The sequence below is a fragment of the Coregonus lavaretus genome (assembly GCF_964263955.1).
Source record: "Coregonus lavaretus genome assembly, contig: HAP1_SCAFFOLD_1320, whole genome shotgun sequence".
Taxonomy (NCBI): Eukaryota; Metazoa; Chordata; class Actinopteri; order Salmoniformes; family Salmonidae; genus Coregonus; species Coregonus lavaretus.
The window spans coordinates 2623-22500 of record NW_028157370.1 but is presented as its reverse complement, the minus strand read 5'-3'; the positions used below and the strand labels follow the sequence as shown (position 1 = coordinate 22500).

At 44.3% G+C, this 19878-nt stretch overlaps 1 protein-coding gene across 1 annotated transcript in view; it reads right to left on the bottom strand.

Annotated features, from left to right (window-relative positions):
* Positions 1-15351, bottom strand: part of LOC311125496 (lysosomal cobalamin transport escort protein LMBD1-like) — a gene marked incomplete at its 5' end in the record, with an annotated part of 55301 nt that extends 39950 nt beyond the window's left edge. The window contains 5 exons of the mRNA XM_084199541.1: positions 2421-2487; positions 4404-4553; positions 8087-8191; positions 14258-14360; positions 15287-15351. Coding sequence (XP_084055667.1) covers positions 2421-2487; positions 4404-4553; positions 8087-8191; positions 14258-14360; positions 15287-15351 — 490 coding nt within the window. The remainder of the gene's footprint in view (positions 1-2420; positions 2488-4403; positions 4554-8086; positions 8192-14257; positions 14361-15286) is intronic.
* Positions 15352-19878: the final 4527 nt, after the last annotated feature.

The following is a 19878-nucleotide window of genomic DNA, read 5'->3' as shown; positions in this document are numbered from 1 at the left end:
GGCTTCCTTCTTTTCACTCTGTCATTTAGGTTAGTATTGTGGAGTAACTACAATGTTGTTGATCCACCCTCAGTTTTCTCCATTAAACTCTGTAACTGTTTTAAAGTCACCATTGGCCTCATGGTGAAATCCCTGAGCCGTTTCCTTCCTCTCAGGCAACTGGGTTAGGAAGGACGCCTGTGTCTTTGTAGTGACTGGATTTATTATGTGACTCTTGAACATATTTAGGCTTGCCATAACAAAGGGGTTGAATACCTATTGACTCAAGACATTTCAGCTTTTCATTTGTAATTAATTTGTAGAAATGTCTAAAAACATAATTTGACATTATGGAGTATTGTGTGTAGGCCAGTGACACAACATCTCAATGTAAACTAGATTGACCTCAATGACACAAACACACACACACACACACACCTTGTAGTTAATTACTCCACTTTTGGCCTTTGACTTTTAACATTCTAATTACTTGTTTTTTTTCATTATGCCCAAGCTAATATATCAGTGGTCGCAAAATAACAACAACAGCCGACCGGTATGTTTGTTGGTGGTTGGTTTTACATTGACTAGACACAGTAAATGTATCTCTTCCAAACTGCTGGTAAACTGATACAGTGATATGGTCTATACACACTAGGAGTTGAAAAATGCAGAGGGTGGGTTGCATCAACATGTATTAGATAGGCATGTATTAGATAGGCCTGTATTAGATAGGCCTGTATTAGATGGGCCTGTATTAGATGGGCCTGTATTAGATAGGCCTGTATTAGATGGGCCTGTATTAGATAGGCCTGTATTAGATAGGCCTGTATTAGATGGGCCTGTATTAGATGGGCCTGTATTAGATAGGCCTGTATTAGATAGGCCTGTATTAGATAGGCCTGTATTAGATGGGCCTGTATTAGATGGGCAACATTTACAACATCTAGATTAGCTCTAATCTACAATCATTGTAATTTCATTTGATCCAACCCACCCAGTGTGGGTCAATGATAGCCATGACTTCAACTCCACTAGACCACTGTATCCCAGCCCTCACCCTGTGAGCCACCTGCACCAGCCCAGAGCCCAGTGCTTCTTCTTGCCTTTCAGCCTCTCTGTTGGGGGTTGATTTTGTATTGATGATACACTAATACAGTGATATGGTCTACACATGCATTTTAGATTTTGAGTGAAGAGGCGTCTGACAGCGATAGACATTAGAACTCCAACCTCTCTAAAGAACTGTATCCCCATATCTCTCCCTCTGAGCCACCTTCGCCCCTGAGCACTTCCTTTCAAACATGGAAAACATATTTCCCTCTTCCAGTCAAAGTGCAACGCACCCCCCCCCCCACCCAGCAACACACTCACATTTCAGTCCACTCCTTTCCTCATTAGATTTCAACACCTTCCTCTCCATGGTAACCCTGCCTGACAATGTTCTTGGTGAATGTCTATATACTCCTCTTGCCCTCTCAACCTCTCCCTCTCAGAGGCTGCCTCCCAAATGGCAGCATTTCCCCTATATCCCTCAAACTCAACTCTGGACCTCCAAGCCAGTTCCACTGAGTTTTTTCACTTGTTCCCCTCTAATCAGGGACTGGTTTAGACCTGGGACACCAGGTGGGTGCAATTAATTATCAGGTAGAACAGAAAACCAGCAGGCTCCGGACCTCAGAGTTGAATCCCCCTGCCCTATAGTATATAGTGCACTACCTTTGGCCATGGCTTATAGGGCTCTCTGTTAAACATAGTGCACTAGGAATAGGGTGCCATTTGGGACACATACCCTATCTAAGACAGGCTCAGCTCTGCCTTGAGCATTAGGTAGGATGAATAAATGATTGCGATCCTGCTCGCTGGAATAGGAATATTCACGTTTGTGTCTGCATGGCTTTACTGTAGTGAGTGCTGAGGAGGCTAGGAGGCCATGTAATCCATCAGTAAATGCTTGTCCTTGATATGAATCCATCCTGGTTGAATAATGAATGATACAGATTACCGAAGAAGGTCTTGTGTACCACTGTTGGGCATGAGGATAACTCTCCTCTACACCGCCATCTCTTTTCCCCCGCTGGAAACTCCTTGTCTGTGTCCAAAATGGCAGCCGAGTCCCTATTTAGTGCAATAGTTTTGACCAAGGCCCATGGTCAAAAGTAGTGAACTAAATAAGGAATAGTGTGCCGTTTGGGACGTATGCCTTTTGTGAGAGATTAAACATTGATCATATATTGTAATATGTTTATTATATATTACACGCTTGCTTCTTTATTTTGGGTCTCCTTTCCTCTGGTGGACTGGTAGGTCTCTATGTATGGAAAAAATATAGCATCTTGCTGTACTGCTAGAGATGGCAGTCTTCGTGTGTGTGTGTGTGTGTGTGTGTGTCAGTGTACGTGGTGTGTGTATGTATGCGTGTGTGTAGATGGCAGTCTTACCTTGAGGTGCATTGGCATCGCAGTTCTTGGTAGTCCCAGTGGTATTACTCCCTAGTGGCATCGGGCTCTGATCAAAAACAAACAAACAAACAAAACACACACACAAAAAGAGGCATGTTTCTCTTCTCCATAGCAAACAAAGTATCCAGTACTGTTTGTTTGCTATAATATGAAGGATGTGCACTTAAACTAACTGAGCGTACACAGTTTTCCATTAAACTCAAAAGCAATCCAGGAAATAAAACATGTATGTATGGTAATCATACTGGTATGTGTGTTCCACCAAGGTGTGTAGCTAATGTAGCTAAGGCAGCTAATATAGCTAATGCAGCAAATGCAGCAAATGTAGCTAATGTAGCTAATGTAGTGAATGCAGCTAGGCAGCTAATGCAGCTAATGTAGCGAATGCTCCGAATGTAGCTAATGCAATGACTGTTTGTTATCATATTTTGGTGTACTGCCATTTACATTTAAAAGCACATGTTTATCCTTCAACCAACCATGAACCAAAGCCAAGTTTAATTCCATGACAATTGGCCAATACCCTAGACAATACAACAACAACAACAGGACATAATCATTATGAAGGAGAAACAAAGAACAAGCCAATAGAGATTCAAATCAAATCAAAAGGAATGGCAGCTGTTTACCAGACTGAAATACATTTCACTGTCAGTACTGTACATTATATCCACCAATTTAGAAGGATATAACCAAACCAGGACGATGTAACCCTCACTCCTTCAGGAGGATGTAACCCTCACTCCTTCAGGAGGATGTAACACTCACTCCTTCAGGAGGATGTAACCCTCACTCCTCACTCCTTCAGGAGGATTCAGGACGATGTAACCCTCACTCCTTCAGGAGGATGTAACCCTCACTCCTCACTCCTTCAGGAGGATGTAACCCTCACTCCTTCAGGAGGATGTAACATTAACTCCTTCAGGAGGATTCAGGAGGATGTAACCCTCACTCCTCACTCCTTCAGGTGGATGTAACCCTCACTCATTAAGGAGGATGTAACCCTCACTCCTTCAGGAGGATGTAACCCTCACTCATTCAGGAGGATGTAACACTCACTCCTTCAGGAGGATGTAACCCTCACTCCTCACTCCTTCAGGAGGATGTAACCCTCACTCCTTCAGGAGGATTCAGGTGGATGTAACCATCACTCCTTCAGGAGGATGTAACCCTCACTCATTAAGGAGGATGTAACCCTCACTCCTTCAGGAGGATGTAACCCTCACTCATTAAGGAGGATGTAACCCTCACTCCTCACTCCTTCAGGAGGATGTAACCCTCACTCCTTCAGGAGGATGTAACATTAACTCCTTCAGGAGGATTCAGGAGGATGTAACCCTCACTCCTCACTCCTTCAGGAGGATGTAACCCTCACTCATTAAGGAGGATGTAACCCTCACTCCTTCAGGAGGATGTAACCCTCACTCATTAAGGAGGATGTAACCCTCACTCCTTCAGGAGGATGTAACCCTCACTCCTCACTCCTTCAGGAGGATGTAACCCTCACTCCTTCAGGAGGATGTAACATTAACTCCTTCAGGAGGATTCAGGTGGATGTAACCATCACTCCTTCAGGAGGATGTAACCCTCACTCCTTCAGAGTTTGTTAGGTTTAATCCACCCAAATTGACACTGAAACCTAAATGGAAGAATGTTAGGGCAGGGCTTAAGTTATAAATCCCCTGGTTTCCTACTACAATGGTTTAGAAGGAGTCGCTGGTATTAATGCCAGAGAGATGATGAATGAGGCTGGGTATAGGGGTGAACTGTAGTGGTGTGTGTGAGTGATGTGGATTTATGCTCATTAAAATATATTTGCTCAGTTCTAACCTTATTAAAGACTTGTTTTTTTACACAAGATTTAACCCCACACACACACACACACACCACACCCCCACACCCCCACCCACCCCCTCCACACACACACACACACACACACACACACACCCAGCCTGTGGTCACCTGCAGCAGGTAGTTCTGACTCCCGTACATGACGTACTGCGGGGCCAGGCTGTAGATCATGAAGCTGGTGTGAAGGACAATCAGCAGTAGAATCATGCAGAGGAAGAGGAGGGCCTGGGGACGGGTTCTCTTGGGTCTGATCTTGTACAGCTGACAGACAACACATTACAGTTAGATTAGTATGTCTGCTGTCAGACAACACATTACAGTTAGATTAGTATGTCTGCTGTCAGACAACACATTACAGTTAGATTAGTATGTCTGCTGTCAGACAACACATTACAGTTAGATTAGTATGTCTGCTGTCAGTTAGATTAGTATGTCTGCTGTCAGACAACACATTACAGTTAGATTAGTATGTCTGCTGTCAGACAACACATTACAGTTAGATTAGTATGTCTGCTGTCAGTTAGATTAGTATGTCTGCTGTCAGACAACACATTACAGTTAGATTAGTATGTCTGCTGTCAGACAACACATTACAGTTAGATTAGTATGTCTGCTGTCAGACAACACATTACAGATAGATTAGTATGTCTGCTGTCAGTTACATTAGTATGTCTGCTGTCAGTTAGATTAGTATGTCTGCTGACAGTTAGATTAGTATGTCTGCTGTCAGTTAGATTAGTATGTCTGCTGTCAGTTAGATTAGTATGTCTGCTGTCAGTTAGATTAGTATGTCTGCTGTCAGTTAGATTAGTATGTCTGCTGTCAGTTAGATTAGTATGTCTGCTGTCAGTTAGATTAGTATGTCTGCTGACAGTTAGATGCGTATATCTGCTGTCAGTTAGATGAGTATACAGTTGAAGTTGGAAGTTTACAGACACTTTAGCCAAATACATTTAAACTCAGTTTTTCACAATTCCTGACATTTAATCCTAGTAAAAATTCCCTGTCTTAGGTCAGTTAGGATCACCACTTTATTTTAAGAAGGTGAAATGTCAGAATAATAGTAGAGAGAACGATTTATTTCAGCTTTTATTTATTTCATCACATTCCCATTGAGTCAGAAGTTTACATACACTCAATTAGTATTTGGTAGAATTGCCTTTAAATTGTTTAACTTGGGTCAAACGTTTTGGGTAGCCTTCCACAAGCTTCCCACAATAAGTTGAGTGAATTTTGGCCCACTCCTCCTGACAGAGCTGGTGTAAGGTTTGAAGGCCTCCTTGCTCGCACACACTTTTTCAGTTCTGCCCACAAATGTTCTATAGGATTGAGGTCAGGGCTTTGTGATTGCCACTCCAATACCTTGACTTTGTTGTCCTTAAGCCATTTTGCCACAACTTTGGAAGTATGCTTGGGGTCATTGTCCATTTGGAAGACCCATTTGCGACCAAGCTTTAACTTCCTAACTGATGTCTTGAGATGTTGCTTCAATATATCCACATAATTTTCCTTCCTCATGATGCCATCTATTTTGTGAAGTGCACCAGTCCCTCCTGCAGCAAAGCACCCCTACAGCATGATGCTGCCACCCCCGTGCGTCACGGTTGGGATGGTGTTCTTCGGCTTGCAAGCCTCACCCCCTTTTTCCTCCAAACATAACGATGGTCATTATGGCCAAACAGTTCTATTTTTGTTCCATCAGACCAGAGGACATTTCTCCAAAAAGTACGATCTTTGTCCCCATGTGCAGTTGCAAACCGTAGTCTGGATTTTTTATGGCGGTTTTGGAGCAGTGGCTTCTTCCTTGCTGAGCGGCCTTTCAGGTTATGTCGATATAGGACTCATTTTACTGTGAATATAGATACTTTTGTACCTGTTTTCTCTGGGATTGATTTGCACTTTTCACACCAAAGTACGTTAATCTCTAGGAGACAGAACGTGTCTCCTTCCTGAGCAGTATGACGGCTGTGTGGTCCCATGGTGTTCATACTTGCGTACTATTGTTTGTACAGATGAACGTGGTACCTTCAGGCGTTTGGAAATTGCTCTCAAGGATGAACCAGACTTGTAGAGGTCTACAATTTCTTTTCTGAGGTCTTGGCTGATGTTTTTTAATTTTCCCATGATGTCAAGCAAAGAGACACTGAATTTGAAGGTAGGCCTTGAAATACATCAACATGTACACCTCCAATTGACTCAAATTATGTCAATTAACCTATCAGAAGCTTCTAAAGCCATGACATCATTTTCTGGAATTTTCAAAGCTGTTTAAAGGCACAGTCAACTTAGTGTATGTAAACTTCTGACCCACTGGAATTGTCATACAGTGAATTATAAGTGAAATAATCTGTCTGTAAACAATTGTTGGAAACATTACTTGTGTCATGCACAAAGTAGATGTCCTAACTGACTTGCCAAAACTATAGTTTGTTAAAAAGAAATGTGTGGAGTGGTTGAAAAACGAGTTTTAATGACTCCAACCTAAGTGTATGTAAACTTCCGACTTCAACTGTATCTGCTGTCAGTTAGATTAGTATATCTGCTGTCAGTTAGATTAGTATGTCTGCTGTCAGCGAACACATTACAGTTAGATTAGTATGTCTGCTGTCAGTTAGATTAATATGTCTACTGTCAGTTAGATTAGTATGTCTGCTGTCAGTTAGATTAGTATGTCTGCTGTCAGATTAGTATATCTGCTGTCAGTTAGATTAGTATGTCTGCTGACAGTTAGATTAGTATGTCTGCTGTCTGTTAGATTAGTATGTCTGCTGTCAGTTAGATGAGTATATCTGCTGTCAGTTAGATTAGTATGTCTGCTGTCAGTTAGATTAGTATGTCTGCTGTCAGTTAGATTAGTATGTCTGCTGTCAGTTAGATTAGTATGTCTGCTGACAGTTAGATTAGTATGTCCGCTGTCAGTTAGATTAGTATATCCGCTGTCAGTTAGATTAGTATATCTGCTGTCAGTTAGATGAGTATGTCTGCTGTCAGTTAGATGAGTATATCTGCTGTCAGTTAGATTAGTATGTCTGCTGTCAGTTAGATTAGTATGTCTGCTGACAGTTAGATTAGTATGTCTGCTGTCAGTTAGATTAGTATGTCTGCTGTCAGTTAGATTAGTATGTCTGCTGTCAGTTAGATTAGTATATCTGCTGTCAGTTAGATGAGTATATCTGCTGTCAGTTAGATTAGTATGTCTGCTGTCAGTTAGATTAGTATGTCTGCTGTCAGTTAGATTAGTATGTCTGCTGTCAGTTAGATGAGTATATCTGCTGTCAGTTAGATTAGTATGTCTGCTGTCAGTTAGATTAGTATATCTGCTGTCAGTTACATTAGTATGTCTGCTGTCTGTTAGATTAGTATATCTGCTGTCAGTTAGATGAGTATATCTGCTGTCAGTTAGATTAGTATGTCTGCTGTCAGTTAGATTAGTATATCTGCTGTCAGTTACATTAGTATGTCTGCTGTCTGTTAGATTAGTATATCTGCTGTCAGTTAGATTAGTATATCTGCTGTCAGTTACATTAGTATGTCTGCTGTCAGTTAGATTAGTATATCTGCTGTCAGTTAGATTAGTATGTCTGCCAGCTAGTTAAAAACAATACAGAATGTCTCCTAGGAAGTTATAGAGACAGGAACCATGCAGTTATAGATAGTATGTCTGAAAGATAATCGTGGAAAAAGACAGAAAGCAGGTTAATCTACCCCACATAGGATGTAGCAATGAGATTATATAAAATCTATTATGTGAAAGGGCGAGTGTGTGTGTGTGCGGGGAGCAGTCCTGTCCTTACCCGTATCCAGAAGAACCAGATGCCCATGTTCCTGATGCCAGCCATGGAGGTGAACACAAAGTACATGGTGATCACAGTGATCAGGACATAATCCAACGGGAACACCTGGCAGAAATCAAGTCAAAGGTTAGAGAGAGACAGAGCGAGAGAACGAGAGAGCGAGAGAGAAAGAGACAGACAGACAGACAGAGAGAGCGAGAGAGAGAGAGAGACACAGACAGACAGAGAGAGAGAGCGAGAGAGAGAGAGACACAGACAGACAGAGAGAGAGAGAGAGACAGAGACAGAGACAGAGATAGAGATAGAGACAGAGATAGAGAGAGTGTGATAGCTCCCAACTCATTCCTTTTCAACAGGGCATCATCACAGTATCCTGAGGGAAACCAACCACACTCATCGGTGTATAAACACACACATAGTGATAGTTGTGTTGAGATGGGGCAATTAGCAGCAGTAGTCTGCTGTAATGTAACACTCTGTCCTGGCAGTAGTCTGCTGTAATGTAACACTCTGTCCTGGCAGTAGTCTGCTGTAATGTAACACTCTGTCCTGGCAGTAGTCTGCTGTAATGTAACACACTGTCCTGGCAGTAGTCTGCTGTAATGTAACACTCTGTCCTGCCAGTAGTCTGCTGTAATGTAACACTCTGTCCTGGCAGTAGTCTGCTGTAATGTAACACTCTGTCCTGGCAGTAGTCTGCTGTACTGTAACACTATGTCCTGGCAGTAGTCTGCTGTCCTGTAACACTCTGTCCTGGCAGTAGTCTGCTGTAATGTAACACTCTGTCCTGGCAGTAGTCTGCTGTAATGTAACACTCTGTCCTGGCAGTAGTCTGCTGTAATGTAACACTCTGTCCTGGCAGTAGTCTGCTGTAATGTAACACACTGTCCTGGCAGTAGTCTGCTGTAATGTAACACTCTGTCCTGGCAGTAGTCTGCTGTCCTGTAACACTCTGTCCTGGCAGTAGTCTGCTGTAATGTAACACTCTGTCCTGGCAGTAGTCTGCTGTAATGTAACACACTGTCCTGGCAGTAGTCTGCTGTAATATAACACTCTGTCCTGGCAGTAGTCTGCTGTAATGTAACACTCTGTCCTGGCAGTAGTCTGCTGTACTATAACACTCTGTCCTGGCAGTAGTCTGCTGTACTGTAACACTCTGTCCTGGCAGTAGTCTGCTGTAATGTAACACTCTGTCCTGGCAGTAGTCTGCTGTAATGTAACACACTATCCTGGCAGTAGTCTGCTGTAATGTAACACTCTGTCCTGGCAGTAGTCTGCTGTCCTGTAACACTCTGTCCTGGCAGTAGTCTGCTGTAATGTAACACTCTGTCCTGGCAGTAGTCTGCTGTAATGTAACACACTGTCCTGGCAGTAGTCTGCTGTAATGTAACACTCTGTCCTGGCAGTAGTCTGCTGTCCTGTAACACTCTGTCCTGGCAGTAGTCTGCTGTCCTGTAACACTCTGTCCTGGCAGTAGTCTGCTGTCCTGTAACACTCTGTCCTGGCAGTAGTCTGCTGTAATGTAACACTCTGTCCTGGCAGTAGTATGTTGTACTGTAACACATTGTCCTGGCCCATTAATCCTCAAAAGTGTAGCCAAGACAATGGAGAGTGTTGAAATACGAGGTGTGTGTGTGTACAGTGGCTTGCGAAAGTATTCACCCCCCTTGGCATTTTTCCTATTTTGTTGCCTTACAACCTGGAAATAAAATGGATTTTGGGGGGGTTTGTATAATTTCATTTACACAGCATGCCTACAACTTTGAAGACGCAAAATATTTTTTATTGTGAAACAAACAAGAAATATGACAAAAAAACAGAAAACTTCAGCGTGCATAACTATTCACCCCCCCCAATGTCAATATTTTGTAGAGCCATCTTTTGCAGCAATTACAGCTGCAAGTCTCTTGGGGTATGTCTCTATAAGCTTGGCACATCTAGCCACTGGGATTTTTGCCCATTCTTCAAGGCAAAACTGCTCCAGCTCCTTCAAGTTGGATGGGTTCCGCTGGTGTACAGCAATCTTTAAGTCATACCACAGATTCTCAATTGGATTGAGGTCCGGGCTTTGACTAGGCCATTTCAATAAATGTAAATGTTTCCCCTTAAACCACTCAAGTGTTGCTTTAGCAGTATGCTTAGGGTCATTGTCCTGCTGACAGGTTTCCCTCAAGAATGTCCGTGTATTTAGCGTCATCCATCATGCCTTCAATTCTGACCAGTTTCCCAGTCCCTGCCGATGAAATACATCCCCACAGCATGATGCTGCCACCACCATGCTTCACTATGGGGATGGTGTTCTCGGGGTGATGAGAGGAGTTGTGTTTGCGCCAGACATAGAGTTTTCCTTGATTTTCAAAAAGCTCAATTTTAGTCTCATCTGACCAGAGTACCTTCTTCCATATGTTTGGGGAGTCTTCCACATGCCTTTTGGCGAACACCAAACAAGTTTTCTTTTTTTTCTTTTCTTTAAGCAATGGCTTTTTTCTGGCCACTCTTTCGTAAAGCCCAGCTCTGTGGAGTGTACGGCTTAAAGTGGTCCTATGGACAGATACTCCAATCTCCGCTGTGGAGCTTTGCAGCTCCTTCAGGGTTATCTTTGGTCTCTTTGTTGCCTCTCTGATTAATGCCCTCCTTGCCTGGGCCGTGATTTTGGCGGGCGGCCCTCTCTTGGCAGGTTTGTTGTGGTGCCATATTCTTTAAATGTTTAAATAATGGATTAAATGGTGCTCCGTGGGATGTTCAAAGTTTCAGATATTTTTTTATAACCCAACCCTGATCTATACTTCTCCACAACTTTGTCCCTGACCTGTTTGGAGAGCTCCTTGGTCTCCTGAGTGGCGCAGTGGTCTAAGGCACTGCATCGCAGTGCTAACTGTGCCACTAGAGATCCTGGTTCGAATCCAGGCTCTGTCGCAGCCGGCCGCGACCGGGAGACTCATGGGCGGCGCACAATTGGCCCAGCGTCGTCCAGGGTAGGGGAGGGAATGGCCGGCAGGGATGTAGCTCAGTTGATAGAGCATGGCGTTTGCAACGCCAGGGTTGTGGGTTCGATTCCCACGGGGGGCCAGTATAAAAAAAATATATGTATTCACTAACTGTAAGTCGCTCTGGGTAAGAGCGTCTGCTAAATGACTAAAATGTAAAATTTAAAAATGTTCATGGTGCCGCTTGCTTGGTGGTGCCCCTTGCTTAGTGGTGTTGCAGACTCTGGGGCCTTTCAAAACAGGTGTATATATACTCAGATCATGTGACACTTAGATTGCACACAGGTGGACTTTATTTAACTAATTATGTGACTTCTGAAGGTAATTTGTTGCACCAGATCTTATTTAGGGGCTTCATAGCAAAGGGGGTGAATACATATGTACGCACCAAGCTATTTTTTTCATTTCACTTCACCAATTTTGATTATTTTGTGTATGTCCATTACATGAAATCCAAATAAAAATCAATTTAAATTACAGGTTGTAATGCAACAAAAAATGAAAAACGCCAAGGGGGATGAATACTTTTGCAAGGCACTGTATGTGTGTGTGTGCACGCAAATTGGAGCACGGGAGGGTAAGAGAATGAGTCCAAATCAAAGTATGCGAAACGGAGCACAGAGGGCACTTTTCGAATGCGTACTCTGTTTGTACATATTTTGAAGCATCCACCGATGCAAGCTTCAACGGAAAGTATGCACAGAAATAGGATGCAACCACGTAGAAAATGACGCAAAATTTATTGAAATCAATGGTGGCCATTATTTGAGCTGGAGCGAGAGAAAACTCCGACTTTGGAATTAAATGTTGCCTATTCACATCTCATATCTTGCCTGACTACAATATTCAATCTTTATACGTTAATAAATACATGCTGCGTTAATTTTAGCATGTTCACCTGACTACAAAACCCACTGTGTGTAGGTCGCAAGCCTGTAGTAAGTTAATAGGGCTAACTGGCTAGCTACTAGTACTGTTTGCTAGCCAGATAGCCACGAAGAATAGTTAGCTAGCTAGCTACTCACAAATAATTGACATCTACCTTGCATAACATTAGTTTTAGGTCATTTTTGCCTGTAAACTATCTGGGTTAGCTACATTATTACGATTCACATATAGCTAGCTGATAGTTATGAAGTAAAACGTTTGCTGTGTTTATATCTTGTTTTTGTCTCTTGCCATTGTCCCGGCTGGAATAAGGTTCAGTGAATGGGTAGCTAGCTAAGTCCATAGTAAGTCAATAGAGCTAGCTAGCCACGAAGAATTGGTAGCTAGCTACCCACGGAAAATGTACATCTACCTTGCATTCCATTCATTTTAGGTCATTTTTGCCTGTTTAACTAGATTATTCCGATTCACATATAGCTAGCTGATAGTTGTGAAGTAAAACGTTTGCTTTGTGTATATCTTGTTTGGTCTCTATTGTTGCGATTGTCCTGGCTGGAAGAAGGTTCAGTGAATGGGGAGATGCTGCGTGAGGTAATACAGTAGGGGGAGTGCTTCTCAAATGTAATGTTTTATGCGTTCTCCACACTCTCGCCCTCACAAGAACGTACTCAAGAGAACGTCCTCGGAGAATGCACTCGGAGCATGAAAGTATGGAGCACGGTAGTATGCATATTGAGAAACACTGTAGGTGTGTGTATGTGTGTCTAGGTGTGTGTGTGTGTGTGTGTGTGTGTCTAGGTGTGTGTGCGTTCGCTTCAGTGGGTCGCAAAAAAAACAAAAACAAAAAACAAAAACTTTTGTGGGGGGAAAACTCTTTGAAAGTCACGCTGACTGAAAATTACCATCCAGAGAGTTGCTTTGGCTGCACGTCACTGTGGAGGAAATGTTAATGCCTGGCACTTCGGCAGCTTTACGGTCATAACTCCTACTGGACTTGACATGCATTTTAAATATTAGTAAAATACACAGTGACCTTTAGAATTTCCATCATCATATCCTCCTACAAGCAAATCAGGGGCTGGATGAGTCTCAAATAGCAGCCTATGTCCTATATATAATTGAACAACTTTTTCTCTCTCTTTCTCTCTCCCCCTATCGCTCAAAAGTAGTGCACTATATAGGGATTAGGAACCCAGGGTTTTGGTCATTCACATCACAGAGAAGCCATTATGAATAAGCTATGGGTCTAGGGGGAATAATATATTTTAATTAAAGTATCCTACTCTAATTGCAGAAATCAATGGCCAGGACTTCTCTCTGACTGTGTCCCAAATGGCACCCTATTCCCTATGTAGTGCAATAGTTTTGACCATGGCCCATTGGGATCTTGTCAAAAGTAGTGCACTATATAGGGAATGGGGTGCCATTTGGGACCCATCCTCTCTCTAATACTTCTTGATCTAATTAGCTGATTTGAGAACAATGACGTAGGGAGGCTCTGGAACTATTACATACCAAGGCACCAGAACGCCTACCAATCCACTCCTAAGATCAAATTAAAGTCAAATACAGTTAAGTACTCAATTAAAACTATACCGAGCCACTTACGATTCCACCACTTAAGATAAAGTAAGATCTAAAAGTAATTTAAAATTGCCTGGAACATGGCATGTACTTAATAATGTGTTATTATGGTAAAAGATACTGGTTGACCCCCTGTGACCTGTACTGTTTTAGTAATATAATTAATTATTCTAGATAATATGAGATTGGCAAAATTATGAACATTATCCCGCTGAGGCCAACGGCAAGGAATATTTATCCCACCGAGGCCAACGGCATGGAACATTATCCTACTGAGGCCAAAGGCAGGAAACATTATCCCACTGAGGCCAACGGCATGGAACATTATCCCACTGAGGCCAACGGCATGGAACATTATCCCACTGAGGCCAACGGCATGTAACATTATCCCACTGAGGCCAACGGCATGAAACATTATCCTACTGAGGCCAACGGCATGTAACATTATCCCACTGAGGCCAACGGCATGGAACATTATCCTACTGAGGCCAACGGCATGTAACATTATCCCACTGAGGCCAACGGCATGTAACATTATCCCACTTTAAGGAAAGAGGGGTTCCAATATACTCACAGGGTGTGCGCGCACACACACACACACACACACACACACACACTTTACATGTTTTGTCATTTAGCAGACGCTCTTATTCAGAGAGACTTCCAGTAAGTGCATTCATCTACGCACACACACGCACCAAACAGTACTCACAGGCTGTAGAGTCAGTAGGAGTTCATTCAGAGGGTTGGTCAGGTTGGTGCCAAACACCATGAAGCCAGAACTGATGCCAGCGGAGTGAAGAGCTTTGTCCAAACTGCCGAGTAGAAAATAACAGAACAGAGCAGAGCAGAGCAGAGCAGAACAGAACAAAGCAGAATAGAGTAGAGCAGAGCAGAGTAGAGTAGTTTAGTCTTCCAAGGAAATTATTGTTCACAGGCGTGTACATTCACAGACACAAACCATTTGACATTAGTTTAACAGCACGTTACTATAACAGACACAAACCATTTTACTTTACTTCAACTATGCATCATAAACCCATATTAACTTTTATCAGACATGAGATATGACGGCACACTGCAACTTCAATTACACCGTCAGGACCCTGCAACTTCACTGGCTACACTAACTACAATTACACCGTCAGGACCCTGCAACTTCACTGGCTACACTAACTACAATCACCCTGTCAGGACCCTGCAACTTCACTGGCTACACTAACTACAATCACCCTGTCAGGACCCTGCAACTTCACTGGCTACACTAACTACAATCACCCTGTCAGGACCCTGCAACTTCACTGGCTACACTAACTATAATCACCCTGTCAGGACCCTGCAACTTCACTGGCTACACTAACTACAATCACCCTGTCAGGACCCTGCAACTTCACTGGCTACACTAACTATAATCACCCTGTCAGGACCCTGCAACTTCACTGGCTACACTAACTACAATCATCCTGTCAGGACCCTGCAACTTCACTGGCTACACTAACTACAATCATCCTGTCAGGACCCTGCAACTTCACTGGCTACACTAACTACAATTACTAGAGCTGACTGTCTGTGTGACTCATGAGTCTTAGTAACAACACTGTCTGTGTGACATGGGCTGTCCTATCTATACTAACTGTTACTATGGTACCCAGAGACAGTAATACTGTAATGTGTTGTACTAAATAAGAGTGACTCTGCATTACATTGTTATTGCAGGTTAGGTGTACAGTAGTCTACTTACTTTGAAATGAACAGAGCAACAACAAACAGCAGAGCAACCAGGATGAAGAAAATTCCCAGCAGAATCTGAGGGAGAGACAGAGGGAGAGAGGGAGAGAGATAGAGAAAGGGAGAGAGAGGAGGGAGAGACAGAGGGAGAGAGAGAGAGAGAGAGAGAAAGAGAGAGAGAGGAGGGAGAGACAGAGGGAGAGAGAGAGAGAGAGAGAGAAAGAGAGAGAGGCGGGAGAGACAGGGAGAGATAGAGAAAGAGGAGGGAGACAGAGAAATAAATAAAAAAGAGAGAGAAAGAGAGACAGAAAGAGAGAGAGAAAACAAAAGAGATGTTATGTTGTTGAAGGCATCAGCACAAGGGAAGTGTTAGGTATTAATATCCTTCATGCCGTAGACCCCATGCAGAGGGGAAGGAAACGTGTCCCATGGGCCTTAAGACTTTAACCTATGGGTCATGTCATTAGTCAAAGCATGGCCATATGGACTGGCTGGGCACAGAGTGCAGTCTGCCGCTGCTGCCAAAGGTGACATGGAGGCAGGGGAGGTGAAACAGAGGCCCAGACCAGTGTCTGTCTGTCTGCTCGTCTGCCAGTGGCCCTCCTGCCCTCAAGTCACCAGGGGAAATATACAGGCAAACACATGGACACACATATGCCAGATACAGACACCCCACAACACACACACAAACATGATCACCTTGCTGAGCCCAATCATGTCTGACAGTCTTTGTCTCCTTCAGAATATGCTGTCTCTCTGAGAACAACGTAGTATCTCTGTAATGACCACGGCCGTGTCCCACATTGCACCCTAATCCCTATGTAGTGCACTACTTTTGACCACTGCCCATAGGGAACAGGGTGCCATTTAGGATGCAGCCCATCCCTTACGCTTTGAACACAGCGACTGCGTCATTGCGTTTTGGTACACCAGAAGTACATTCATTTCCAGTGGAACGCTGCGTTTGCCTTCCAGCATTGGAAATGGTCCCAGCTGCCTTGAGATCATTGACAAGATCCTCCCGTGTAGTTCTGGGCTGATTCCTCACCGTTCTCATGATCATTGCAACTCCACGAGGTGAGATCTTGCATGGAGCCCCAGGCCGAGGGAGATTGACAGTTATTTTGTGTTTCTTCCATTTGCAAATAATCGCACCAACTGTTGTCACCTTCTCACCAAGCTGCTTGGCGATGGTCTTGTAGCCCATTCCAGCCTTGTGTAGGTCTACAATCTTGTCCCTGACATCCTTGGAGAGCTCTTTGGTCTTGGCCATGGTGGAGAGTTTGGAATCTGATTGATTGATTGCTTCTGTGGACAGGTGTCTTTTATACAGGTAACAAGCTGAGATTAGGAGCACTCCCTTTAAGAGTGTGCTCCCAATCTCAGCTCGTTACCTGTATAAAAGACACCTGGGAGCAATACATCTTTCTGATTGAGTGGGGGTCAAATACTTATTTCCCTCATTAAAATGCAAATCAATTTATAACATTTTTGACATGCGTTTTTCTGGATTTTTGTTGTTGTTATTCTGTCTCTCACTGTTCAAATAAACCTACTATTAAAATTATAGACTGATCATTTCTTTGTCAGTGGACAAACGTACAAAATCAGCAGGGGATCAAATACTTTTTTCCCTCACTGTATGCGTCAAACTGTATGCGTAGACGGCTTAACAGAAACGGTAGCAGAAGGTGAATGTTGAACTTTTGTTGCACACATATCCATATGATGCTGCGTACTATTTTGTGCAATGACGCCGTCGGTGTGTTCAAAGCCTTAGTGAGGTTGAGCAGTACCACTCTCTCCTTTAGCACTACACTCCTCTCTGTAGAAAGGATTCTCCTGTATGTCTATGTTCAGCCTGCCCTTCCTTTTTCTCAATATGTACTGATTGGCAGGGCATTGAAGAGAGATGGCCCTCGCCTATCATTATTTGAGAGAGAGAGAGAGAGAGAGAGAGAGGGAGAGAGAGAGAGAGAGAGAGAGAGAGAGCGAGACAGAGAAGAGAGAGAGAGATGAAGAAGAGAGAGAGAGAGAGAGAGAGAGAGAGACAGAGAGAGAGAGAGAGAGAGAAGAGAGAGGAAGAGGAGAGAGAGAGAGACAAAGAGAAGAGAGAGAGACAGAGAGAGAGAGAGAGAGAAGAGAGAGAGAGAGAGAGAGAGAGAGAGAGAGAGAGAGAGAGAGAGAGAGAGAGAGAGAGAGAGAGAGAGAGAGAGAGAGAGAGAGATAGAGAGAGAGAGAGAGAGAGAGAGAGAGAAGAGACAGGAGATGAAGAGAGAGAGAGAGAGAGAGGACGAGAGAGAGAGAGAGAGAGAGAGAGAGAGAGAGAGAGAGAGAGGTGCCTCCATTCCCCTCTGTGATAATGACCAGACAGTATGTGTAGAGATGGATCGGTCAGAGGGTTAGTCTGCACCAGTCCTGTGTTCAAATCATTTAGTCTTTAGTCTGTCTGGATTGCCAGATGGGTGGGGATCGCCACTTTGGGACTATTGAAATGGTTCCATTGTGCCAGACAAGCTCAATCAAGCACAGATAAAGTATTTTAAATCATTTTAAATAGTATTTGAAGCCAGGTCTGCTCTGCACTGGGATCAGGGCTTTGTCTGTATCAGCCAGGGGAGGCTGGTACCGGGAGGCTACAGTATGATGGCAATGTTGTTATACCATACAGTGTGTGTGTGGCAGGGTTGTGCTGCAGTACAGTGTGTTTTCATTAGGAGTATCTCAGGTGCCGTGTATTCATCTTCAAACAGTCCCTAAACCCCACCACAAGGCCTTTGGCCCGGCACAGAGGAGCAGACTAAACCTCACCACAAGGCCTTTGGTCCGGCACAGAGGAGCAGACTAAACCTCACCACAAGGCCTTTGGTCCGGCACAGAGGAGCAGACTAAACCCCACCACAAGGCCTTTGGTCCGGCACAGAGGAGCAGACTAAACCTCACCACAAGGCCTTTGGTCCGGCACAGAGGAGCAGACTAAACCCCCCCACAAGGCATTTGGCCCGGCACAGAGGAGCAGACTAAACCTCACCACAAGGCCTTTGGCCCGGCACAGAGGAGCAGACTAAACCCCACCACAAGGCCTTTGGCCCGGCACAGAGGAGCAGACTAAAGCTCACCACAAGGCCTTTGGCCCGGCACAGTGGAGCAGACTAAACCCCACAACAAGGCCTTTGGTCCAGCACAGTGGAGCAGACTAAACCCCACCACAAGGCCTTTGGTCCAGCACAGTGGAGCAGACTAAACCTCACCACAAGGCCTTTGGTCCAGCACAGTGGAGCAGACTAAACCTCACCACAAGGCCGTTGGTCCAGCACAGTGGAGCAGACTAAACCTCACCACAAGGCCTTTGGTCCAGCGCAGTGGAGCAGACTAAACCTCACCACAAGGCCTTTGGCCCGGCACAGTGGAGCAGACTAAACCCCACAACAAGGCATTTGGTCCAGCACAGTGGAGCAGACTAAACCTCACCACAAGGCCTTTGGTCCAGCACAGTGGAGCAGACAAAACCTCACCACAAGGCCTTTGGTCCGGCACAGAGGAGCAGACTAAACCTCACCACAAGGCCTTTGGCCCGGCACAGAGGAGCAGACTAAACCTCACCACAAGGCCTTTGGTCCGGCACAGAGGAGCAGACTAAACCTCACCACAAGGCTTTGGCCCGGCACAGAGGAGCAGACTAAACCTCACCACAAGGCCTTTGGTCCGGCACAGAGGAGCAGACTAAACCTCACCACAAGGCCTTTGGCCCGGCACAGAGGAGCAGACTAAACCTCACCACAAGGCCTTTGGTCCGGCACAGAGGAGCAGACTAAACCCCACCACAAGGCCTTTGGTCCGACACAGTGGAGCAACACTAATTCTACAAGCTGAGCTGTATTATATTGTCCACCATCTATTCTCACAGCAGCCTCTGAGACACAGTTATAGGCTGTCATTGTGTTCATCTTTACATAGTGTTCTATTGGCATCTCCAGGGAATGTTAGCTGCCAGGCAACACAATGTTAGCTACAGGAAGGTAGGCCAAAGAATGAGATTCTTTAAGTAGGTTTATAAAGAAAATGTATGTAAAGATAGTTTATCGTTTTTAGTTTATAGTGTAAGTTTATACATTTGTAACAAACAGTGATTGTTATTTTGGTTCCTGCCAAATAGCGAGCTTGTGTTACTGAATAGTGTAGGCATAAAAGCTGAATTCTGTGCCAAGGAACAGAGACATCTCCGGTATTTAGACTGAGGCTGGATTGAGGCTATATATTTGAGCATGGACTTGGGCTATCTATTAAACGTTAATGATCACTGCAACAGCCCCACACAGGCAGATACAGCAGACTGCCTGGAGCAGTGGTTACTGCTCTCCATTCACCTCTACAGACAGCCAGCCAGCCAGCCAGACAGATAGACAGCCAGCCAGCCAGACAGACAGACACCCAGCCAGCCAGACAGACAGCAAGACAGATAGACAGACAGACAGACACCCAGCCAGACAGCCAGCCAGCCAGCCAGCAAGAGAGACAGACATACAGACACCCAGCCAGACAGACAGCCAGCCAGCCAGCAAGCCAGACAGACTGGTCCATTTAGCTGTCTGTCTTTATTGTTCT